The 24,746-nt window shown below is 51.8% G+C and overlaps 1 protein-coding gene across 7 annotated transcripts in view; it reads left to right on the top strand.

Moving 5' to 3' along the window:
• Positions 1–24,746, top strand: part of ATP9A (ATPase phospholipid transporting 9A (putative)) — a 128,393-nt gene that overhangs the window by 87,015 nt on the left and 16,632 nt on the right. For all 7 annotated transcript variants that reach the window (XM_055545321.1, XM_055545320.1, XM_055545322.1 and 4 more), the window contains 8 exons: positions 6,431–6,592; positions 13,529–13,621; positions 14,800–14,883; positions 16,358–16,528; positions 19,467–19,565; positions 22,148–22,237; positions 22,322–22,466; positions 23,435–23,499. In XM_055545321.1, the coding sequence (XP_055401296.1) occupies positions 6,431–6,592; positions 13,529–13,621; positions 14,800–14,883; positions 16,358–16,528; positions 19,467–19,565; positions 22,148–22,237; positions 22,322–22,466; positions 23,435–23,499 (909 nt within the window). The remainder of the gene's footprint in view (positions 1–6,430; positions 6,593–13,528; positions 13,622–14,799; positions 14,884–16,357; positions 16,529–19,466; positions 19,566–22,147; positions 22,238–22,321; positions 22,467–23,434; positions 23,500–24,746) is intronic.

The raw sequence follows: 24,746 nt of genomic DNA, 5'->3' as shown, positions 1-24,746 counted from the left end.
CAAAGAGTGAGGAGAAAAGCTGTAGGGGAAGGGAAGCTCGTGGCCTTGAAGAGGGGCTGGCAACCTCCCAGTCTGTTTGCAGCCTTGAGGCTTTTTTCCCTTCCCTCCATGACTGCATCCCTGTCTCTCGTGAAGCCTCCTGGTGCCTGCATCTCGGCCCCAGGCCGTGGACAATGCCAGCATTCAGACGCGTGCATGGGGGAGTGGAGTGTTGACGCAGAGTGGTTTGGGAGGCTGATGGAGCTCCACCGTCACGTGGCCAGGCGCTCGGGCCCGAGGGTGAGGTCAGAGAATGGTGGTCGGGAACTTGATAAAAACCCTCCGTCAGTGTCACTTATTAACCATCGGGCTGGAATCTTGAAATAGGAGTTTGGTTGCTCAGAAGAGAGGGATCCTGTGTAAAAGGCAGGACTGTGGGGTTGTGGGGGACACGAGAAAACTGTTGTATTCGCCTTGTTTGGTTTGAGCTCATCTGTGGACAGACGCGTGAAGGTTCTGTCCTTTATCGTGTTCGTTTTGGCCAGCATGGATTAAGTAAATAGTAGTTTCTGAATGGCTAAATTTTAATGGAGGGGATGCCACCTTTCCTTCTCAGATACTCATTTTCATCAGAGTTAAGTGATAGGAGGCTGAATTTTGAGTATAAGATCAAGGAAATTTAGATCAGGGAGTGGCCCTTTATTCTGCTACCTTGATCGCCGATTCTTTGTGAAAAGAATGTTTTAGCCGCAGTTCGTGGGGTGTGGGACCTTAGTTCCCCGACCAGCTATTAAACCCGCATCCCCTGCAGTGTAAGCTTAATCTTTACTACCGGACCCCCCGGGAAACCGCCTGTCCACTGATTCTTAAATGTTGCTGACTCCATGATGGTTTATTTTTTTGATCAGCAAACTTTAAAAATCACTGCATTCTGTAAGAGTCAGCTTCTCCTGAGAAAGATCAGAACCTGAAAGACTGGGTCCGCTTTCTGCCTGGCAGCAGCGAGCCGAGTGGGGTGGCTCCTGCCTGTTTCCCCAGGCACCCCGCCCCCGCCCCGCCCCAGTGGCCTGCCCTGCCCCAGTCCACTGCCTGCCCTATTCCTGTCGACAGTCGAACCTGCAACCACAGTGTGGCACATTTTGGAAACTATTTTTTATTTCTGGAGGATAGTTGCTTTCCAGTGTTGTACTGGTTTCTGCCTTGCATCACCATGAAGCAGCCACAGGTGTTCACATATCCCCTCCCTCTTGAACCCCCCTCCTGCCCCCCGCCGCATCCCACCCCTCGGGCTTGTCACGGGGCCTCGGGTTGAGCGCCTTAGGTTATGCGGAAACTTCCTAGTAGCGCTCTGGTTGGCGTGTGATGCTGTGTGTTTTTCAGTGCCGCTCTCTCGGTTCAGCCCGCCCTCTCCTGCCCCCACTGTGTCCTCAGGCCTCTTCTCTATCTGAGTCTCTATCCTGCCGGGCAAAGAGGTTCATCAGTAGTACCGTTTTTCTAAATTGCATGCATGTGCTTTAATACATGGTATTTGTTTCTTTCTGACTACTTCACTTTGTATAATAGGCTATAAGTTCATCCACCTCACTAGTACTGACTCAGATTTTACGTTCCTTTTAATGGCTGCGTAACATTCCGTCGTATACAGGTACCATAACTTCTTTATCCGTTCGTCTTTCGATGGACATCTGCGTTGCTTCCTTGTCCTGGCTATTGTAAACAGTGCTGCAGTGAATATTGAGGTATATGTGTCTTTTTCAATTACAGTTTTTCAGGGTATATGCCCTGTAGTGGGATTGCTGGGTCATATGGTGGTTTTATGAAACTTATTTCTTCAGTAAAGAATACCCTAGGTCTGTGGATACATTTATAATCCTGAAAGGCTGGCTTCAGGCAGACTGGCCACTCTTTGTAAGCCTGGCTGTTTATCTGATTGAAGGCCACCAAAGAACCCTTTTATTAATAAATCAGATAGTGGATTTGTGCGTGTTCTTAACGTTTCGCATGTATCCTGCTTTTGACAAGAATTCAAGGCTCTTTAGCCTGCCTGGCATAATTCCCAAGCACACATTCCCAGGTACAAAGGGAAAGTTATTAAAACTTATCACAGATGGCTCGTTGCTGACCAACAAATGATGAAGAAGCCCTTTCATGGGCGGCTCTGGCGAGAGTTCTTCAGATGGGCTTTTATTTTCGTGGGGGCAGGGTAGAGTGGCAGACTCTGTTTTTTTTTCCGCCTGACCCAAACCGGAATATGCAGCCAACTCACAGAGCCAGATCCCTGCTCTGGCACTTTCTTGGTTTCTAGCATTTGGCTTTGACTCTTAATTTGTTTATTCATTTACCTAATGCATGCATGAACGCTCAGTCGTGTCCAACTCTTTGTGACCTCGTGGATTGTAGCCCGCCAGGCTCCTCTGTCCATGGGACTCTCCAGGCAAGAGTACTGGAGTGGGCTGCCATTTCCTTCTCCAGGGGATACTCGCTATGTAGGGATCGAACCTGTGTCTCCTGCGTTGGCAGGCTGGTTCTTTAACACCGAGCCACCTTATGCGACGTCTTTTTCTGCTGCCGTTTTGACCTCTAGATAGCTTCACCCAAGGCCCTCTAAGACCCCTACTCAGTGAGACTCAAGACCCCTACTCAGTGAGACGCAGTGATACTTCAGGTGAGACTTGAGGATTTGGCAATATGGAATGATTCTTTTGAACTAAAGCTCTGACCGCCTAGGGGAAGAAGTAGCCTTATTCACATTCTCTTGTTCTGCGAAGGGATAGCTAGCGTCCCTTCTTGACCCCTGAAATGTCTGTCTCCACCCCAGTTGAGAAGGCCTAGATAGCCCCCCATTCTGAACAGCTCTCTTCTGAGTAGGCCCCAGGGATTTTATGTCTTCAGATAGAAATCAGCTTTAAATTAAGGCTGACTTAATGTTAGTTGAAGTGAGAGAGTGGAAGGTGAGAAAGAAAGGCCCCTGCAGGGCTCATATCCTGTTGGAATCAGCCCCTGAGGAGACCTGCGAGCTTTTGATTAGGACCTTGGCCCCGGGGCTGAGGGTGGGGGCGGTGGGGGCGCTGCTGAAGCAGAATGCGGGCTGAGAAGATGTTTCAGTGCCTTGTAGTTCACGCTTCCCCGGGAGCACGCGTTGCTGGTGCTCATTTGAGATTTCCGGTTCAGCTTTCCCTCCAGCACAGTCCTGTGGGGTCTGTGCCAGGGGGCGTCTGGGCTGGCTGAGGCCAGAACTGCCCCCACAGCCCTGCAAGCCGCTTCCCGTTTAGCATCCTTTCTTTTTCTTTCTTCTTTTTTTGGGCCAGCACTGGGGCTCCGTTGCTGCACGCGGGCTCTCTCGGTGCCGTGAGTGGGGGCCGCCCGTCACTGTGATGCACGGCTTCTCACTGTAAGGACCTCGCTTGTTGCGAAGTCTAGGGCGTGTGGGCTCAGTAGTCGTGGCAAGCGGGCTGAGCTGCTCCACAGGACGTGGAGCCTTCCTGGACCAGGGATCGGCCTGTGTCCTCTGCATTCGCGTGTGGACTCTTAACCACTGGACCACCATGGAAGTCCTCTTGATTGACATTAAGAACAGGCTTTCGGGGACTTAGCGTTTCTCCTTGAAGCCCAATATCTCAGACTTTTCACATCATTTCAGAACAATTAAATACGTTTTTAAGGAGTGAAATAATAGTTGTTTAAAAGCAGGGATAAAAAAAAATCTGTTTCCTAGCAGTCTTGTTAGAAAGCATCAGAGGAAGAATTATTTTTTGTTTGTTACTAAATTGGTATGTAAAGGAGGATGTAAATTTAGTCAAGCTTTTGAGTCTTGTATAGACCTAGGTATTTATAATCTCTCACATTGTGTAGGGATATTTATTTACTTAATCAAAATTAAAAATGCTAAAAATAAAAGAAATCCATGTATACACTAAAACATTTCAGTGGTATACATGGAGAAAAGGAAAGGCTGGAAGGAATTTCTCCTTGTGTGTATGACCCAGTGAGCATTTTAATGCACACAAAAGTGAGAGTCGCTCAGCTGTGTCCAACTCTTTGCGACCCCGTGGACTATCCAGGTCTCCCGCATCGCAGGTGGATTCTTTACCAGCTGAGCCACCAGGGAAGCCCAAGAATACTGGAGTGATCTCCAGTGGATCTTCCCGACTGAGGAATCGAACTGGGGTCTCCTGCATGGCAGATGGATTCTTTACCAGTTGAGCTACTGCTCAGTGTATTTTTTTTCATATATATGGATGAGATTTTTAAAATATTTAATGATTTTTTTCATTTTAAACTCTGAAAGAAAATTGTTAGCAGATAAGACAGGCCATACTGAAATTCAGAGTGATTAGAACAAACAGTTACATGAATGCATTTCTGAAGACTTATGCAAGTTAGTAGCAAAAAATAAATTACTACTTGGGACTTGCCTGGCAGTCCAGTGATGAAGACGTGACCTTCCAATGCAGAGGATGTGGGTCCATCCCTGGTTGGGGAGCTAAGACCTCACACGCCTGTGGCCCAAAAGCCAAAACATAAAACAGAAGCAGTAGCGTAACAAACTCAATAAAGCCTTAAAAACTGGTCCACATAAAAAAAAAAAAATCACTTGATTAGCCCTCTTTTTGGAGGTGGGGGTTGATGGGGACTAGGAGGTGGTGGAGGTCGGTAGGGATTAAGAGATGGAGGTCGGTGGGGATTAGGAGATGGAGGTCGGTGGGGATTAGGAGATGGAGGTCGGTTGGGATTAGGAGGTGGAGGTCGGTGGGGACTAGGAGGTGGGCATGTTTGGGGGCTGTTACTCTGCCCCCAGTGCCTCCTGTCAACTTCCTGATGGTGACGGGGAGTCAGGGGTGGCCAGCCACTCACTGAGGATGCGCTGATGTGCATACACCTGGTGTTTTGAGGACGGGCGTCTGGATGGCCCGGGATGGGCACTTGTCTTGGGCCTCGGGTCTGCTGGACCTAGGGTTAGATCTCATCTCAGCCCGTCAAGCTGCCAGTTGGGAGCAGCTCCCCTCCCGTCTCTGTCTGTTTCTTCATCCCCCGTGTAGAGCTGGTTGGCAGTTCCTGCCTCCGTGGGCTCTTCTAACAAGTGAACACCACGCTGTCATCCGTACACCGTAGCTCGTCATCCTTGCCGTCCCCCTTCCTGTGGCAGCGGGGGGTTGGGGCGGGGTGGTCGCCCCTTCCCAGCTCCCCCCTTTTCTACTCCTCTTTTCCTTCTTTCCCTGAAGACCCCAGGCCAGATTCCTCTGCAGACATGTTTCATTTTCTTCACGGGCATTTAAAACATGCAGCTTGCTTACATTGAAAAGTTGAGAACGCTTTTGGACAAGGTCAGGTTTCTGGGTTTTCTTGAGAAGCTGGAAGCCGTGCCCACCCTGGGCCCCCATTCCCGGGGGACGGCTGCCTCCAGCTGGGGCTCGGGCCCTCGCCGGCTGCCGTCCCCAGCGGTCTGGCCCTCGCCTTGGAATCTGCGTCCTCCGTGCCTTTTGATGGGCAGAGAAGCAAGCCTTGCTCAGGCTGTGAAAACCTCTAGCTGGTGACTGGACCAGTCCCCCAGCAAGCGCAGAGGGCGGCGGAGGGCATGGCTGGGCACCAGGTCAGCCCCCCAGCAAGCGCAGAGGGCGGCGGAGGGCATGGCTGGGCACCAGGTCAGCCCCCCAGCAAGCGCAGAGGGCGGCGGAGGGCATGGCTGTGCACCAGGTCAGCCCCCCAGCAAGCGCAGAGGGCAGTGGAGGGCATGGCTGGGCACCAGGTGAATCCAGGTTTGGCCCCGGAACATCACCACTCACAACTTGGGAGCTTCTCCAAGCCTCAGTCTCCTCACCGGCACAGACCAGCGTTCTCACCCTCATCAGGCCTGCCGCGTGGGTGGGCTGGGGGTGATTCTCTGTCGGGGCCGGGGGCTGTCCCGCGTGGTGTGGAATGTTTAGCAGCTCCTGGCCTCCCCACAAGATGCCAAGAGCGAATGTCCACCCTCTGCTTGGCTGTGACAACCAACACTGTGCCCTTGGGGGGCAGAGCTGCCCAGTGGAGAGCTACCGTAGATTCCCTCCCAGTCGGGTATTCGTGAGGTTTAATGGGGAGCCTGGACGTGAGCGCCACCCCCTCCCCATGCCCGCATCGTGCTCCTTCTTTCCCGATATTTGCGGTTTGCTTGGTGCAGATTCTTCCCGACGGGACCCCTGGTTGCACTGGTCACCCTTGAACCTGTGTAGCTCTCTCCATGGTCTGGCTCGTGGCTGTTTTAGGGAAGAGAAGGCAGCCGTGAGCCCGGGGCACCCACAGGCCTGAGCTGGGTGCTGGCGTGTCTCCGGGCCAGCGCGGCCTCCCCGAGGGATGCAGGCTCCGCTCAAGCTCACCTGTCGCGCTGTGCACGTCCACCTTCCTGTTCGTTTGCTTGGCCTGTGCACCGGGACGCCCGCCTGTGTGTCTGACCTTTGGTCCTCATCTCGTTTAGGTGGCCCTGGTGCAGTGGACCGAAAGTGTGGGCTTGACGCTGGTGGGCCGCGACCAGTCTTCCATGCAGCTGAGGACCCCTGGCGACCAGATCCTGAACTTCACCATCTTGCAGCTCTTCCCCTTTACCTACGAAAGCAAACGCATGGGCATCATCGTGAGGGTGAGTTGTCTTTCGTTTATGGCTAAAAATTGTTTTGTTTTGTTTTGTTTTTTCTTGATAAAACACGCCTAAGTCTGGTGTGTGTCTGAGGGTGAGTTGTCTTTCGTTTATGGCTAAAAATTGTTTTTGTTTTTTAAAAACGCGCCTACGTCTGGTGTGTGTCTCTGGCTGGACGTTCTTTCTTACCCCTTTCTTCCTCTAGTATTGCCTGTTGTTCAGACCAACCAGAGGACACAGTTCCCTCTGCAGAAAGAGAATTTGTTCTTCAGTTGCACAGATCTCTGATAGCTGCTCAGCTTTTTGTTCAATCCCATTTCAGAGTGAAAGGTCTAATGAGCGTAGATCAGGCAACTCTTGGTAATAATACATTTCTCATTGTATATTCGTTCATTTAATTAAAATATATTTTTTTCTATTGAGGTGACATTCTTGACATGATTAATTTATTACCATTTAGTACATTCATAAGGTCGTACAGCCACCGCTTCTGTAGAGTCAGCCCCAAAGGAAACCTCATAGCATCAAGCAGTCACTCCTCAAACCTCCTTGCCTGTTGTCTTTGGAAGCCTCCAGTCTTCTTTCTGTCCCTAGGATTTACCTATTCTGGGCAGTTCAGGTAAATGAGATCACACAGTATTCCTGGCTCCTCTCACTTAGCCTAAAGTTTCAGAGATTCATCCATGTCGTTGCCTGTGTCCATGCTTCGTTCCTTTTTATGGCTGAATAATATTTCACGTTGATTATCCATTCACCCATGACGGGCTGTTTGGGCTGTTTGCAGCTTTTGGCTGCTGTGAGTAGTGGGCTGCTGTGAACACTCATGTAAAAGGATGTAAGTACCTATTTCCAGTTCTCCAGGTTAGATGCCTAGCAGTGGGATTGTTGGGTCTGTTTCCCAACTGCTGGATAATTCTCTTTTAACTTTATGAGACACTGCCACAGCTTTTCTGCAAAATGATGCACTCTTTACATTCTACCATGTGAAGTTCTGGTTTCTCTTCCTCAATGCCTGTTATTTTCCATTTTCTTTTCATTGTAGCCATCCTGGTTACTATGAAGTGGTATTTCATTGTGGTTTGGATTTTCATTTCTCTAACGGCTAATGATGTTGAGCATCTTGTCATATTTTTATTGGTCACTTGTATTTCTTCCTTGGAGACATGTCTGTTCAAGTCATTTGCCCACTTTTTAATTGGGTTGTTTTTTATTGTTGTCTTGTAAGACTTCATTATAAGGTCTATGTCCCTTATCAGAGATATGACATACAAATATTTTCTCTCATTCTGTAGCTTATGTTTTTGTTTTCTTGATAAAATTCTTTTCATGCACGTAAGTTACTCATTTTGATGAAGTCCAATTAATTTTTTTCCTTTGTTGCTCTTGACTTTGGAGAAGACAATGGCAACCCACTCCAGTACTCTTGCCTGGAAAATCCCATGGATGGAGGGGCCTGGTGGGCTGCAGTCCATGGGGTCGCTAGGAGTCGAACACGACTGAGTGACTTCACTTTATTTTTTCACTTTTATGCATTGGAGGAGGAAATGGCAACCCACTGCAGTGTTCTTGCCTGGAGAATCCCAGGGACGGGGGAGCCTGGTGGGCTGCCGTCTGTGGGGCCGCACAGAGTTGGACACGACTGACGCGGCTTAGCAGCAGCTCTTGACTTTGGTTTCGTACCTGAGAGTCATGAACTAAACCCAAGGTCATGACAATTTACCCCCGTATTTTCTTTGAGAAAGTTTTTGTAGTTTTCTCTCCTCTGGTCATCAGTCCGTTTTGAGTGACGCTCGTGCGTGGTGTGAGTGACGCTCGTGTGTGGTGTGAGTGACGCTCGTGTGTGGTGTGAGTGACGCTTGTGCGTGGTGTGAGTGATGCTTGTGCATGGTGTGAGGTGGGGTTTAGCCTCATTTGCCTGTGGATATAGAGTTGTCCCAGCATTGTTTGTTGCAGAGACCATTGTTTCCCCATTGAATAGTCTTGACACTTTTATCGTAGTACAATATTTTCAGTGATTTTTCATTCATACAATTACAAAAGTTACTGAAAACCGTGTGATCACGCAGCAGCGTGTCATTTTGGCCTTGATGTTTCAGATTTTCTTTTTAAATTTTTTGAAACTTTTATGGAAGTACAGCATACTCAGAGAAAAGTGCAGACTTCATAAACATGCAGCTTAAGTGTTTGCAAAATTAACACAACTTGCCTGGCACCCAGAACAAGGCCAGAGTGCCTCCACCGCCACCCCAGGAGTTCCCTGTGCCCCTTTCTGGTCTTGCATCCTTCCTCCCCACAAGGGCGTAACTGCTATCCCATCTCTACCATGGACTGACTTTGTCTCTTTGAGCTTTACATGAAGGAAGCTGTAGATGCCCTTTTAAATCCTGCCTTAAAATTGCTTTTATTTTTAATTAGTTTTATATTTTACAAAAAAATCTGATTTTTTAAAAATTATTTTTTATCGGAGAACAGATATACTTTTGGAGAAGGAAATGACAGCCCACTCCAGCATTCTTGCCTGGGAAATCCCATGGACATAGGAGCCTGGTGGGCTGTATAGTCCATGGGGTTGCCAAAGAGTCAAACACAACTTTGTGATCAAACAGCAGCAACAGCAGCAGCATTAGACACACTTTTGGCTCATTCTGTTGTCAGAAGCGGGTGACTGGGTCCAGCCCCCTCACTTGAAGGGGGAAGTGGGAATCATTAAAGAGGCCACTTCTCCAGGTTAAAGTTAGACATGGTCCTGATGGTCCAGTGACACAGGGCAGGGATTGTGCCTTGAAAACAACACCCTTTAAGAGATTTTTATGTCCCCGAGGCCAGTATGTCCTCAGGGGATGTATATCCGGGGATACCGGATGTATATCCTTGGCAGTTTTAAGTGGGATGAGGGCTTTTTCTCCCTTGCAGTCCCTGCTTTCCCACTGGCCTGCATCCTGCCTGCCCCGTGCCTTCAAACCACGTCTTGACTTCATGTCTGATGTCAAGAACATCCATGGCCTGGAAGCAGCCACATGAATCCTGTGGGCTGGTGTTTCCTGAGGAATTACTCATTATCTCCTATTTTAATTTTGTCCCAGCCATTATTTTTCCAAGTTCTAGGGCCGTGGGCTCTGCTGGAGTCATTTGGGGGTTGAGTCATCATCAGATAGTCCCGATATCAGCTCTTCTAGAAGTGGGCGCAGTATGTCCTGTCCCTTGCGTTGCGAAGGGCTCTCATGCGCAGACTCACGTCATAGATTACGAGCCGTGACCCCTGGCTCTGCCCACAGCAAGAGTGGGGTGTATGTCTGGGATACTGTTGGATGGGCACATCTGTCGTATTTTAAAGTGGTCTCTGTCCTTCCCAGGTAATACTTAAAAAAATCAGCAGTCGCCTAAGGCATTCAGAACAAATGCATATTAAAGCCAGGGGGTAGATCCACTCATCTGTGGTTTCACCACCCAAAGACTCACTTGCTCATGCCTACCTTTTCAGGAAATTTCTCTTCTGTTTTTTCTCTAAGCATCAGATCAGATCAGATCAGTTGCTCAGTCGTGTCCGACTCTTTGCGACCCCATGAATAGCAGCACGCCAGGCCTCCCTGTCCATCACCAACTCCTGGAGTTCACTGAGACTCACGTCCATCGAGTCTCTAAGCATAAATGAGTATAAATAGCCACACACATTTTTATAAAATTGACATCAAACTCTACCTAAAACTTTGTAAACTCCCACCCCCTCCATTGAACGAGAGGTATGCTAAAAATATTCTCCTGCCATTAAAAGATGATTTTTATGATTTTGATGTGCGCTTGGCGTTCTGTGGGAACGAATGCGGCGTTATTTAATCAAACGTCCCTTCTTGGACACGTAGATCGTTTCCTGTCTCTCACTATGAACAGTGAATCCGTGCATGTCCATCTGTGTTAGTTGTCTTTAATGAAACACAGGTTATTTCGCGGATGTTTCTGTTTCCTGGCCTGTCTCCCTCTCTGGTTTTGCTGAGTGCAGCGTGGGGCCGTGGGACGAGCTCACCTCTCTGCACAAACCTCACTGTCCTCTTTTCACCCAACGCCTCTCACCCTGGAGCCGTCTTACCCCCGGGGACGTGGGGACGTCTGGAGACATTTTTTGGTTGTTACAACTCAGAGGGTGGTGCCACTGGCATCTAGTGGGTAGAGGCCAGGACAGCCTCCTAACAAAGAAGGTTCCAGCCCGAATGGTCATCGTGCCAGGGCTGAGAAGCTGTTCTCAGGTGTCCATCTTTTCTGCCTGTTGTTTGTCCAGTTACCTGATGTGAGGAGGTTTGCCCTCAGTTACAAAACGGTTCTCAACTTGGTTTAGTGACTGTTGACACTTTTTTTTTTAATTTTTCTTTATTTATTTGGCTCAGTTGTGTCTTGGTTGCAGCACACGGGCCCTAGTTATGGTGCTTGGGCTTAGCTGCTCTTCAGCATGTGGGATCTTAGTTCCTCGAACAGGGGTCAAACTCATGTCCCTTGTATTGCAAGGCGGATTCTTAAGCGCCAGGCCACCGGGGAAGTCCCCGTCAACCCTCAAACACCTGTGAGCTCGTGGGTGGAACTGAGCAGCATCTGAACACTCACAAAGCAAGGTCTGGTGTTTGCGTGCATCTCTCTTCTGAGAAGGTCAGCCAGGTTCGAGAAGCCGGCTTCCTTGGGGCTTGTGTGTTTGGCTCTGGGCTGCTGGTTTTGTTTTTGTTGTTTTACAAGATGTTCCATCGCCCTTCCCACACCCTTCCCATGTGGCGTGCCGAAGTCGGATCATTGGTAGAGACCCAATGACCCTTGTCATTGTCTGAATAAAAGAAGCCTTTGGACAGGTGCCAGAATCAGACCACAGTGGAAAAAGATGAGGCCCCCAAACGATGCAACGCAACAGGCAGATATCTGTAAATTTACAGTGTAATCTTGCCATAATATGGGAACAGAGTAACCTTGCGATGAACTTGGTGGGAGGAAGTGACTAAGGCGAGGAGAGAGTTGGTGCAGTATTTATATTGGCCGAGATGCCCAAGCTCTTCTGAGCCCCTTCTGGAGCAGACGAAGCTGGGGTGGGGGGCATCGTTTCCCACAGCGCCTTTTGGGTGAAGGGGAAATGAAACAAACAAAAAGAGAAACCTGATGCTTTCATGTTCAGACCCCATAGCCATCTTTGGCCCGGGTCACAAGCAGGCGTAGATGCAATCCATCAAAGAAGCGACCTGCGTTTGTAACGCTGCTGAAATGCAGGTGCCTCTTTGTGGCCTGTGGGCGCTTTTACGAGTAAGCAAGCTGTTCGAAAAGATGATCAGTGACCAGAGGCATTCAGAAGTTACTTTAGAAGATGAAACCATACCACTGATTTGGCATTGAGTATTTATTTCCTCTTCCATGAAGAGCTTAGAGACCATGAGTTCTGGGCTTCCTGGGGCAGCAGAATTCAGGCTCAGGGGGTGGTGGATTTGCTGGTACCCTTGCCCGTCTCCACTGCCTCCAGGTTCCCTGTGATGAAGGTCACTGAGGAAAGAGTCATGGGATAAGAATCAGCAATTTCACCATCAGTTCCTTAAAGCCAGGGTTTCTCAACTTGCGCACTATTGACGTTTGGGGTCGGATGATTCTGTCTTGCGGGGACTGTCCTGGGCATCATAGGCTGATTGTTGTTGTTCAGCTGCTAAGTCACGTCCAACTCTTCGTGACCCCATGAACTGTAGCCTACAGGCTCCTCTGTCCATGGGATTTCCCAGGCAAGAATACTAGAGTGGGTTGCCATTTCCTTCTCCAGAGAATCTTCCCCACCCAGGGATCGAACCCACGCCTCCTGCATTGGCAGGCGGGTTCTTTACCGCTGAGCCCCCCGGGGAGCCCCTAGGATGGGTAGCAGCATCCTTGTTCTCTAGCCTTTATATGCGGGTAGCACCTCCGGGTCGAGACAGTCAGATACGTGTTGAGAGGAGTTGGAAGTCCCCTGGGGACAAAGCCACCCGCGTTCACACCCTGCTTTCTACAAGCAGCGCAGCTGAGGGCGCAACAGGAATAACAACACCGGGCCAGCAGTTTTGCAGGTGTTGGCCCTTTGCTGCCTGCTCTATGTAGATTATCTCCCTGAAGCCCCAGCAGCCACGTGGTAAGAGTTGTAGGATCCCGGCTTCACAGAGGAGGACAGTGAGGTCTAGAGATGAGAAGCAGTCTGTCCAGGTGCACACAGCCGGGAGCTGGTGCTGGGTCTAAGCATCTGACGCCTGGGCTGCGATGTCCCCCTCTCCCCAGAACAGCTGGTCGGTGTGGACCGAGAATCTGTGTACCTTCTTCTCTAGCTGAGTCCTCGCGTCGAGGGCTGAGCTAGGGTCCAGCTGGACCTCATCCAGGGTCCAGCTTTACCTAGATCGGTGGTTCTCAGCTGAGGCGCTGTGTCCTCCAGGGGATGTTTGTTCATATCTGGAGAGATTTTGGCTGTCATGGGGCCTGCTGCTGGCATCTAGTGGGGAGAGGCCCAGGGATGCTGCGTGAGATGGTTCAATGCCTAGTCCAGCCTTCTGGTGGCAAAGAATTCTCCAGCCCCTACCTAATGTTAACATCACCGAGGCTGAGAAGCCCTGACCCTGAGAATTATCTTACTTCCCAAACTCTTTCCGACACTGGCAGCCCTGTGTATCAATTTAAAACGGTCTTACAGCATGGGAGTCCATTCCTGCTAGAATAGTGATACCTGTAAAAAGTTCTTCCGCCCTTTTGATCTTGCTTCCATCCTTTAACATCTTCCAAGTGCTTTGAGTTTTCTTCTGTTTTCTGTGGCCTTTGCCCCAAAGTGAGCTCCCCTCCATCTCGCTTTTCATCTCTGGCCGAGTGAGAACGCACAGCGACACCCGCTGCAGAAGGACAGTTCGTGCGGCACCGCTCGTGGGCAGGCGGGCTCCTCCTGCGTGTTCATGCTTCCCATCCCTCCTCTAGGACGAGTCAACCGGGGAGATCACGTTCTACATGAAGGGAGCGGATGTGGTCATGGCAGGCATCGTGCAGTACAATGACTGGCTGGAGGAAGAGGTACGTGCCACGTGGGACGCGGAAACGGGCCCCGGAAGCACGTTCTGGAGCCTGTCCCTTGTGCGGAACGGGGGGTGGGTGCCTGTGTGCGTTTTCTGTGGCCGTGTAACAGGTCACCCCCAAACTCAGCAGCTTAGAAAGATGTGTTGTTTCTTACAACTTCTGCGAATCCGCGCTTTAGGCACAGCTCAGCCAGGCCCTCCGCTCAGGTCTCAGGCCGGGGTCAAGGGGTTGCACAGGGCCGGGGTCTCATCTGAGGGCTCGGCTGGGGCAGGACCCGCTTCTGAGCTCACTTAGCAGTTGGCGGCGGGATTCAGCTTCGCAGTGGCTCTTGGCTGGAGGCAGCCGTGTTCCTCGCGCTGTGGGTCTGTGCGTGAGGCAGCATACATGTGGCCCTGGCTTTGTCAGAGACGGCAAGCACAGGAACAGGTTAAACAGAAGCCGCCTTCTCTGAAATGACCTTCTCTCACTTTGCCACGTTCTGTCTGTCGGGAAGAAGGCCCTGGGTCCATTGCATCCTCAGAGCAGGTGATCATACAGGGATGTGGTTACCAGGAGGTGGGCATTGTGGGGCCCTGGCCCCAGGCTGCCTCGTCCCAGGTTGTGACGTGGGAACTGGCCATAGCCTGGAGGGAAGGAACTGCCCGTGTCTCAGGCCATTTCTGTGTCATCTCCCAGCTCCAGGTGCAGAATTCACATTTTAAATTCAGTAAGAATAAATTCCTAATTAGCGAGATAACAGTCCCACATGCTGACAGGGGCCGGGCAGGTAACTCAGATGACTGAGATGGGCCGGGATGTGTTTCTGGCAGAGTCCCACTGTGTGTGTAAAACATGTGGACACATCCTCACCTGACACTGTGTTTCACAGGAACAGCTGCCTTGTGGCATCATTGACTGTGGTCATCGAGGAAAGTGCTTTTGTCAGAGGTTCAGTTTTTCCAACGAGCCAGAAATATCCACATTTAAGTCAGGCTGCGTTGACTTAAATTTTGAACCCCTTTTAGAAGGTTTGCTCCGGGAGACGGCTTTAGGAGGAAGCAGTGTTGTGATTTGCCAGGGGTCCTCCTTGGACTGGAAGGGGGTCCCATCTGCTTCAGCCTCCAGCCATCCCCAGGGAGAGGTGGGGACTCAGAGCTCTCAGCATGGCTCTCCGCTGACCGGGGTCTGCTTTTCAGTGTGGAAACATGGCCCGGGAGGGGCTCCGGGTGCTCGTGGTGGCAAAGAAATCTCTAGCAGAGGAGCAGTATCAAGACTTTGAGGTAAGTGGGCTCTGTGACTTTTCTGTTGGCTTTGAGCCCCGCCCCCCTCACCATCTTCTCTCCCTTCCTTCTGCTCTGGCCCAGGCCGATGTCATTTCCGAGCACACCAGGTTCTTCTCTCTGCCTAGAATTCTCCTCCCTCGTAGCCCCTCTCCCTTGCTGCCTTTGGGTCTCAGCTCAAATGCTTCCTCCTCCGAGAAGTCTTCCTGGCTCCCCGTCTAAGGCAGTCCCACCTCATCCCTTCCCTGTTACCCTGTTGAGCTTTCTTCGTTTGCATTTATCAACAGCTGTAATATGATGACTTCTCTTATGTGTATATTTCAATGGTCTTTTTAATATCTTCTTTTTGGAATAAAATCTTCTTCAGAGCAAACTTTATTGGTCTGCTTTGCTCTTGTACCCCAGCACTTAGGGTAGTCTTTGTAAATCTTCTAGGAAATTTGAAATGAAACCTTCCAATTTGAAATTGTAAACTTTCTTGGGGCTCTGATGTTTTTTAAGCTGTAGAAAGTGTTGGCTGTGAATTAGGTCATTGACTTTCACAGCCAAGGCTTCAGGTATAAATATGTCTTGTTAATTGTCATCCTGTCCCATGGACTGTGTGTTCCTTGAGGGGGGGTCCTTGTTGTACCCCCTGTCCTGGCACAAAGCTGAATGACCATATTTATACATGCCTGGAAGGGGGAGAGAGAGCAGGCTGCAGGGAGAGGCTTCTGGGGCCCTTGTCCTGCTCCACCCGGAGAAACTGCTTGAGTCTGTTCCTTTCACATGCGTGACTTCTCTGTGAAGTTAGATTTAACAGGAGTTCTAGCCCTGACGCATTCTGCCGTTTTCTCAACTTTAAAGGCATATGCTTTGAAATGACCATATCCTTGCTAACCGTATAAAGAGGGGATAAACGGAAGGGTTGGGTCAATAGTCTTTGGAAGTGGGACGTCATCTTTAGACAGTCTGGTTCTTGGTTACAGTGTATGTTTATGGGGGAGAACCGACTGTTTTTTGAGGTCTGCTGCTGCTGCTGCTGCTGCTAAGTCGCTTCAGTCGTGTCCGACTCTGTGCGACCCCATAGACGGCAGCCCACCAGGCTCCCCCGTCTCTGGGATTCTCCAGGCAAGAACACTGGAGTGGGTTGCCGTGTCCTTCTCCAGTGCTTTTTGAGGTCTGGAGTTGTGCTAACCCTTGTGAAGACTGAGTCCAGTTGGGGCTATTGTTGCCTCTTCATGGAGGGACAGCTGAGGCTCAGAGACGTTTAGCGACCTGCTGGGAGTTGCACAGCAGGTGAGCGCAGAGCAAAGGCTGGGACTCTGGTCCCTCCACCTCCGGTGTCTGGGCTGATGAACTTGGAAGGAGGCCGAAGATCTCAGTTTGACCACTTTGAGGTTCACCCCGGGGCTGGGGTCCCTGCCTGTGCGGGCCTGGCCTGCCATGCACCTCCCCACCCCATGGCGTGACCGTGCTCCCTGCTGTGTCCCAGGCCCGCTATGTCCAGGCCAAGCTGAGTGTGCATGACCGCTCCCTGAAAGTGGCCACGGTGATCGAGAGCCTGGAGATGGAGATGGAGCTGCTGTGCCTGACGGGGGTGGAGGACCAGCTGCAGGCAGACGTGAGGCCCACCCTGGAGACGCTGAGGAACGCCGGCATCAAGGTACGGCGAGCCTGCCGCCTGGCAGCAAATCCAGGCTCAGACGAGTGGTCTCTTCAGCGGAGGGTGAAAATTAGAGATGGGGCAGAGGGTGGAAGCAATGACAGGGAGCACAGGGATCCGGATTTGGACGGCGACCTGAAGAGCTCCATCCTCCTGTGCTGACAGCCTGCTTTCAAAAGACGTCCTGCGTGTCCTTTCGCTGGTGGCTGCCCTCTGCGCACTGGGTTCCATGAAGGCAGGACCGGGAGCTTCACCTTAGCTCAGGTCCACAGTATCCTGCACGCTTGGGGTGTCTGTTACATGCTGCCGAGTGGCTGGCCAGCCATCTGTTTTATGATCTAGGTGAATGAACGGCCGCCTGGCAGAGTGACCGCCCGCCCCAGCACCCTGCGGTGTTACGTTTTCGTACTCTCCTGTTTCAGGGCCAGAAAGTTCATATCCAGTTGTTTAATCTGGAGAGGCCAGTAGAGGGCGTCTGGGGAGCACGCTCCATCTCAGTGAACCCAAGAAAGGGATTAGCAAGCTCTTGGGTTACAAAATGAGTGTTAGTTGCTTAGTCGTGTCTGACTCTTTGTGACCCCATGGACTGTAGCCCGCCAGGCTCCTCTGTCCATGGGATTCTCCAGCCAAGAATGCTGGCGTGGGCTGCCATTCCCTTCTCCTGGGGATCTTCCCAACCCACGGATTGAACCTGGGTCTCCTGCACTCCAGGCAGGTTCTTTATCATCTGAGCCACCAGGGAAGCCCTATGGGTTAGAGGCTTCTGAAGATAACGTAGGTTAGCGGCCTATCTCTACCCAACCATGTCCTGGGGCCCCCGTCTAGCAGGCATCCTTATGAGCAGGATGGAGTGAACAGAGGCATGAGGCCTGTGGTCATAAACCAGCTCCAGCCACCTTGTAGCCCACAGGGGGCTCACACGTGTGTGGGCGTGTCTCATTGCAAACCAAACCGTCACTCGTCTTTGGCCCACAGGCCTGGTTCATTGCAAGGAAATTGCCAGCGAGATCCCATTTCTGCACAAAGTCTGAAGTCAGAGAGGCCCATTTCTGATGCCTTGGGGCATGTCGTGTTTGTTCCCGCCCGTTTCTAAAACCTCTCCTCTAGGAACCTGGGAGATTCCGAGTTTCTGCCACTGGCTTTGTCCTGAGGTTTTTTACTCCTTAAAACCATTCTCTCCAAAAGAGGTGTTTTATTCATAGGGCGTGCACTGGACTTTTGCTGGTTTCCACTGTGAGAGGGGAGGGTGTGGAGTGTATAGTTAGGGGTCTGGCTAGCTTGTCATGAGGGTCTAACGTGTGGTCTTTCACAGGCTGGGGGGCGTTAGAACTTGGGAACTTCCACTTCACTCCCTTCCCGGGCGCAGCCCCCCAGGCCGTGCGAGGTGGCTCCATGCAGGCTCTCATGCCGGGAACCACAGACCTGGGACTGGAGCGTCCCCACGGGGCCCCGCCTGTGCCCCTGCGAGGGATGCAGCCTCAGTGCGCTCAGGACTTTCCATGGTTTTCTGGAACTCTAGCCTTCCAGCTCCTGTCCCAGGGTTTACTCTCACAGAGAACCCTGAAGACTGGCGCCGATCACATAAAACAATATTGTTATTATTTGTAATTGGAGGATAATTGCTTTACAACCTTGTGTTGGTTTTTGCCACACATCAGCGTGAATCAGCCAGCGGTATACATATGCCCCCTCCCTCTTGAACAACAACACTGCTTTTAAGACCAGGTGGGAGATGGAGGGAAAAGACTGACACACTCTGGGGGTCAAATCCAGAGGCAAGGGGCCCCTAGCAGGGCCTGGTGCCTTCATCCTGGGGGTTCAAATCCTGCCTCCCCACCGACGACTTCTGTGGCCCTTGACTGGTGGCCTGACTTCACAGCACCTCCATTTCCTGTCTCATAAGGGTGTGTGAAGGGACAGTGCCCTGAACACACACAGGGTTAAATGCACAGAGCTGAGGCAGTGCCTGGCATGGTGAAGAACCTTCATAGTTACTTTCTTCCCTGCTCTTCCCCTCACGCCAAGGTGTCCCTGCCCCATGACTCTAAGGTGCCCGCACCCCCACCACCCCTCCTGGGAGCAGAGAGAACAGAGTTAAAGAGTGAACAAGCGGAGCAGGAAGTACATTGGTTTAGACTCTGCAAATCGGGGTTCTGAGCCTGGTCGGGACAGGGGCTAGCTCTGTAACTTTTGGGAGCTCACCTACCCTCTCTGAGCCCACAGCAGTGAGACGCAGAATGTTCTCTTACAGGGTGATGAGGAACTTGGCATGTTTACCGTTGGCAGTTTACAGCTAGGGTAAAGACTCCCTGGCTCAGACAGTAAAGAACCTGCCTGCAGTGTAGGAAACTCAGGCTTCGTCCCTGGGTTGGGAAGATCCCCTGCAGAAGGGAATGGCAGCCCACTCCAGTATTCTCGCCTGGAGAATATCATGGACAGAGGAGCCTGGCGGAGTACACTCCATGAAGTCGCAGAGAATCGAACACGACTGAGCCCCACTTTCAAGCCCCCTGAGATCACACAGGGGAATCCAACTGTGTAGAAAGACCCCATGTAACGTGACAAATCAGTGTTTCTTGTAGGACATGGAAGCAATCCCCCATCCATACAGCCTTCCCCTTCATTGAGATATTTACTGCTTTAAGAAAAATTCTCAGAAGGGGGGTTAGGAGGGCAGAGGCTGGGCTCCACGATGTCTGCCGAAGCGCGTGCCAGTTTCCCGAAGTGCTGCGCCAGCTTTTGCTCCTCCAGCAGCAGGCACACAGGGTCTTGAAGCCATTGAACCAGGGCTTTCCCTGCAGTGCTTCGGGGACATCGTAAGCCTCGAGGTAGTTGGAACTTACCAGTTCAGCGCGGTGTGTTTAGAAACCCAGCTGACACGGGTGACAGGCTGGCTTGAAGGCTCACCGAGGGGACGTCTTCCCTGCGGTCATTTCAGGTTTGGATGCTGACGGGGGACAAGCTGGAGACGGCTACATGCACAGCAAAGAACGCACATCTGGTGACCAGGAACCAGGACATCCACATTTTTCGGCTGGTAAAGCACTCTCGCTTCTGGGCCTCGTGGCGGGGGCGGGATGCTCTGTTTGCCCTGTAACTTCATAATCTCATGTGGGCCCCTGTAGGGGGACGGGGAGGACGTTACCACCTAGGGTGGGGGTAGCTCAGGGCACTGGTTTGGGAGGACTTACTGAATGGCCCAGGTGAGGCTGAGGATTCCTTCCGGAGGTGGCACAGGGGCTCCTGGCGACCGCCTTGCGTTAACCCGTGCTCTTGACCTGCTGGGGGCGGTGGTCCCTTGGAGGAGCTGACGGGATGCAGATAAGCTCGTACGCGTGAAACTGTGCATATGAGTCTAGGGTTTCACTGAACCCTTGAAAGCCAAGTCCTTGGGTAGGAAATAAATTCGAGATCACAGATACCGGCCTGTCTGCCTTCCTGAAGGAAACCGTTGAGGGGCCTTTAGAAGGAGGCATGGTGGGTGGCAAAGGAGAATTCCCTGCCCTGGTGGCAAGCCCTCGGCCAAACAGTGCAGGCAAGAGGAGCCCCTCCAGGGCTCGAAGCTAAGGACTCTGGTTGGCTTTACTGAGTCGTGAGGTGAGAGCCACCGGGTCTCCTCCGGGGCTGAATATGGTGGTCCTACGTGTCTGCCACCAGAGCCACCAAGCCAAACAGCTGGGGGTTCTCTAGATGTTCTAGGGGTCTCCCCACACCGCCACCCCTGCCTTTGGTCCATAGCACGTTGAAGCTTTAAGAAATCTCACGGTTTCTGGAATAGCCCAACCAGCATCACACAGAGGCAGATACAGCAGATCCTCATTATTCATGGATTCTGTATTTGCAAATCTGCCCACTCATTAAAATTTATTTGTACCCCGAAAATTAATACTCGAGCTGCCTTCAGGGTCGTATACGGACACGTGCAGAGTGGCGTTGCCTGCCGAGCAGGTTCCCAGCTGAGGTGGAGTCAGGCGACGCTCTGCCGTCTTGTCTCAGCCCTCGGCTGGACGCAGGGGGCCTTTTGGTCTATTCAGTGCCACCTGGTTTTTTGGCATTTTTGTGGGTTTTTTTATTAGCAATCTCACGGTTTAAAATGGTCCCCAGCACAGAGCTGAGTACTGACCATGTCCCTGAGTGCAAGAAGGCTGTGACGCACCTCCCAGAGATCAGCTTCCTTCAGGTGTGAGTTACGGTCCTGTTGGCCATGAGTAGTGTTAATGAGTCAACTATACCTATGTATATTACTAAAAAATTTTTTTTGAGGTACAGTTGATGTACAACGTTACATGTTTCACATGTGCAACATATTGGTTTATAGTTTTTTAAATGGTATATGCAGAAGGAGATGGCACCCCACTCCAGTATTCTTGCCTGGAGAATCCCACAGACAGAGGAGCCTGGCAGGCTAAAACCCATGGGGTCGCAAAGAGTCGGACATGACTGAAGCACCTTAGCATACACTGCATTTATAATTATAAAATATTGGCTGGATTCCCCGTGTTATGCAATAGAGTCTTGTAGCTTATTTATGTTATACACAGTTGTTTGTGTCTTTTAATCCTTTACCCCTGTCTTGCCCCACCTCTTCCCTCTCTTCACTATTCACAATTAGTGTGTTCTCTGTATCTGTCTCTTTATATTCATTAGTTTTATTTTCCAGGTTCTATACATAAGTGACAGCATGCAGTATTTGTCTTTCTCTGACTTATTTCAGCAGTATATATTTTCAAAGATGTCTTTAAACAGAGACACATAGAAATCAAGGTTATGTAATGACCGATGGACAAAAATATTGTGACCAGAGGCTCACAGGAGCCTAGCTCTGTATCTCTCCCAGCAGCGGTAGTTCAGTCATCACTGAGTGTTCACAGCGACTTCACAGAACATAACTGTTGGACATAATGAGAACACACTGCATGCTCTAGGATTCTGGCAGACTATGGCTGTGTGCTGGTCACCTGTTTTTTTTTAAAATAAAGTTTCATTTAAATGCAAGATCTGCCCATCTGTTTAGGATTGTCTGTGGCTGCTTTGGCAGTGTAGCGGCGGAGTGGGGTAGTTGTGGTAGACGGTGTGGTCCACAGAGCATATCATACTTAACACCCTGATTCTTTATAGAAAAGCCAGCCGCCCGGCTAGGTGCCTGGCTTCTGAGGCCTGCTCTGAAATGGACAGGGTGTGCTCCTCTAGCCAGGCTAACACATCGTGCCTGCCTCTGTTTCCTTCCTCCTCTAGCCAGGCTAACACATACGGCCTGCCTCCGTTTCCTTGTACACACAGTAGAGCCTGGAAGAGCCCTTGTGAGAAAGAGGGGGTGAAAGTGCAGGAAGAGTGCTTTTAGCACAGTGCCGGGCGCAGAATGAAAGGACACTGGCCTTTTGTTCTTCCCTTGATTATGTGGGTCCCAGCCTTCCTGGGGGAAAGGCGAGGGGACGGTTGGTGTGCAGACCCCCCTGATGCCCACAGTCACAGCAAACGGTCTGCTCTGGCTCGGGGGTTGGTGGCAGGGGAGGGGAGGGTTCCAGGCCGGGGCCCTGGCCCTCACGGGGGCCCCAGGAAGTCGCCACTTGTTCCCAGCGGCTCATAGCGCAAGGCCTCCTTCACCGTCTTCCCTTCCAGGTGACCAACCGCGGCGAGGCGCACCTGGAGCTGAACGCCTTCCGCAGGAAGCACGACTGCGCGCTGGTCATCTCCGGAGACTCCCTGGAGGTGGGCGCGGGGCCCGCCTGGAGCTGCTGTGGGGGCGGAGGGGGGGCCGTGGCCGACCCAGCCCCTCTCGCCCGCTGCCGCCAGGTGTGCCTCAAGTACTACGAGTACGAGTTCATGGAGCTAGCCTGCCAGTGCCCGGCCGTGGTCTGCTGCCGCTGCGCGCCCACGCAGAAGGCGCGGATCGTGCGTCTGCTCCAGGAGCGCACCGGGAGGCTGACCTGCGCAGTAGGTAGGCCCGCGGCCGCGCCCGCTCACCTGCGGGGGACAGGCCCGCGGCTGCGCGTGCCCCTCCAGGGGACGCCTGGTGACCTGTGGGGGACAGGCCCGCGGCTGCGCGTGACCTGCGGGGGACAGGCCCGCGGCTGCGCGTGCCCCTCCAGGGGACGCCTGGTGAACTTCGGGGGACGGCCCGCGGCTGCGCGTGACCTTCGGGGGCGGGGCCCCACTGCCACAGGCTTCAGGTTCCCAGGCCCCTTGACCCAGGCCAGGCATTGATACCCCTTCCCCCCTTGGACCCTGTTTCTGTCATTATTTTCGAGTACTTTGCTCTGAGAAAGCGTCCAGAAGGACGCTGAGGGCGTTCCGGGCCTTCCTCCTCGGTTTGTGCCTTGTTCACTATTGACACCAGCACAGCAAAGCCCCGGAGGTGAAGATGACCACGCTACGGAGAGGGGTCTGGGTCCGGTCTGCAGGTTTTCCCTAGCTGGGGGTCCACGGGGTCTTGGTTTCCCCATCGGGAGCCCGTCTGCTCATTGGTAGAAGGAGAGAGCACCGTCGGCTCCCTCAGGAGGTGCCTAGGCGGAGTCAGCAGGGCGGTAGCCTTTACGGGGCGCCTGCTGCAGCCGCAGTAAGCCGGGTAGCGTCTGTCATCGCTGGTGATGATGGGACCCCCACCCCTCGGAGGCAGGCCCCAAGGGGCTGTAGACCCCCACGCGGCGTGGACGCAGCCCCCTTGCTCAGTGAGTCAGCCAGGCCCCTCGGCCAGTCGCCCGGTCCCTCTGACTCAGCTCCTCTGCCGGTAAAAGAAGCTGATGCTGCGGGCTGTTGGAGAGACTGAGTGGACAGAACAGGACAGAAACTTAGCCTGCGACGGGAGGCAGCAGTGGACGAGTCTGTAAAGTGACCGTGAAAGGCGCGGTCGTGTTTCTCGCCTCTCCCTCCTTGCTGACCTTCCTGTCTGGTCTGTGCGCCCCGCAGGCGACGGTGGCAATGACGTCAGCATGATCCAGGAGTCAGACTGCGGCGTGGGCGTGGAGGGAAAGGTGAGCACGGATCCGGGGGTGGGCGCTGATTTCTGCCCCGGGGTCAGCGTTAGGGCGTTAGGTGGTGGTCGTGAGGATGTCAGAGGGGAGCCGCTCTGCTCCACCAGCTGGGGTTTCTCTTTCCCTCCGAGATGTAGCTTCGGTGCTTCTGGAAATTCTCCATTAGAATTACAGAGCATAAGGAACCAGGTCTGGTAATTACCTAGTGTTACTACCTGGAAGTCAGGTATCTTACAGACAAATGCTGAGTCTTTGCTTGCCCAGACCTAATCTTCGTTAGTGTCTTGCTACATTCTTGGGGAGCGGCGAATGCTTCCCTGGTAGTGTTGTCAGTAAAAGCGTTAGTTTCGCACTGGGGATCCTCTCAGGGGTTATGGAAGAACAGGGCATGGTTTGCTCCTCCCTAAAATGCTGTGGCAGCTGCGAATTTTTAAAGGTTGTGTGTTACAGTCGTTTTTCTTTTTCCTTCCCTGTCAGCTGTGTGCCTTCCACTGATCGTTTGCCCTGCCCTCCGTCCTTTGTGACTTGAGATGACCATAGGCCAGAAGGTTGAGCCCACATTTGTTAGCTCTGTGTGTGGAGTGAGAGTGTGGAGGCCTTGAATGAGGGCCAGAGATGCTCTCTCTGCATTTTGTCCCATACATTCATGCATCTGGATTTTCCAAAAATGTTTTTTTTCCTTTCCACCTTTTTTCCCTGGTTTTCTGGTTCTCATCCAGTTGACAGTTGCTTGAAGTTGCAGAGCTAAATGATCCTTGAAGAAGACGCTAGGTCTGAAATCTGTGTGATTGCTTTAATGCAGGTTGTAAAAAGCACAGTTGAGGTTAACAGATGGAATTCTTTACACAATGCCATATAGTACGGGAACATTTTCTCTTCTGTTAAAAGTTACAGTCTGCTTCCTTTGTTTCCTGGAGTATGAAAGTGACAAGTGCTCACAGTAAAAAAACCAGCACAACGTAGAAATGGGTAAAGAGCAGTTGTTTCTTTTAGACAGCTGCATCAAACTAGTAAGTGATTATTCTCCTAGAATTTTTGTCTATGTGTATACTACTTGTAATGGGGATGTATATAATTTACATGTACACACACATATATACATGGGATTCCCAGGTGGCTCAGTGGTAAAGAATCTGCCTGCCAAGCAGGAGATGCAGGTTCGATCCCTGGGTCAGGAAGAGCCTCTGCAGGAGGAAATGGCAACCCACTCCAGTGTTCTTGCCTGGGAAATCCCATGGACAGAGGAG

Source organism: Bubalus kerabau, chromosome 13 (assembly GCF_029407905.1).
Source record: "Bubalus kerabau isolate K-KA32 ecotype Philippines breed swamp buffalo chromosome 13, PCC_UOA_SB_1v2, whole genome shotgun sequence".
Classification (NCBI taxonomy): Eukaryota; Metazoa; Chordata; class Mammalia; order Artiodactyla; family Bovidae; genus Bubalus; species Bubalus kerabau.
The sequence above is the reverse complement of the archived record's forward strand: the minus strand, read 5'-3'. Positions and strand labels throughout refer to the sequence as shown.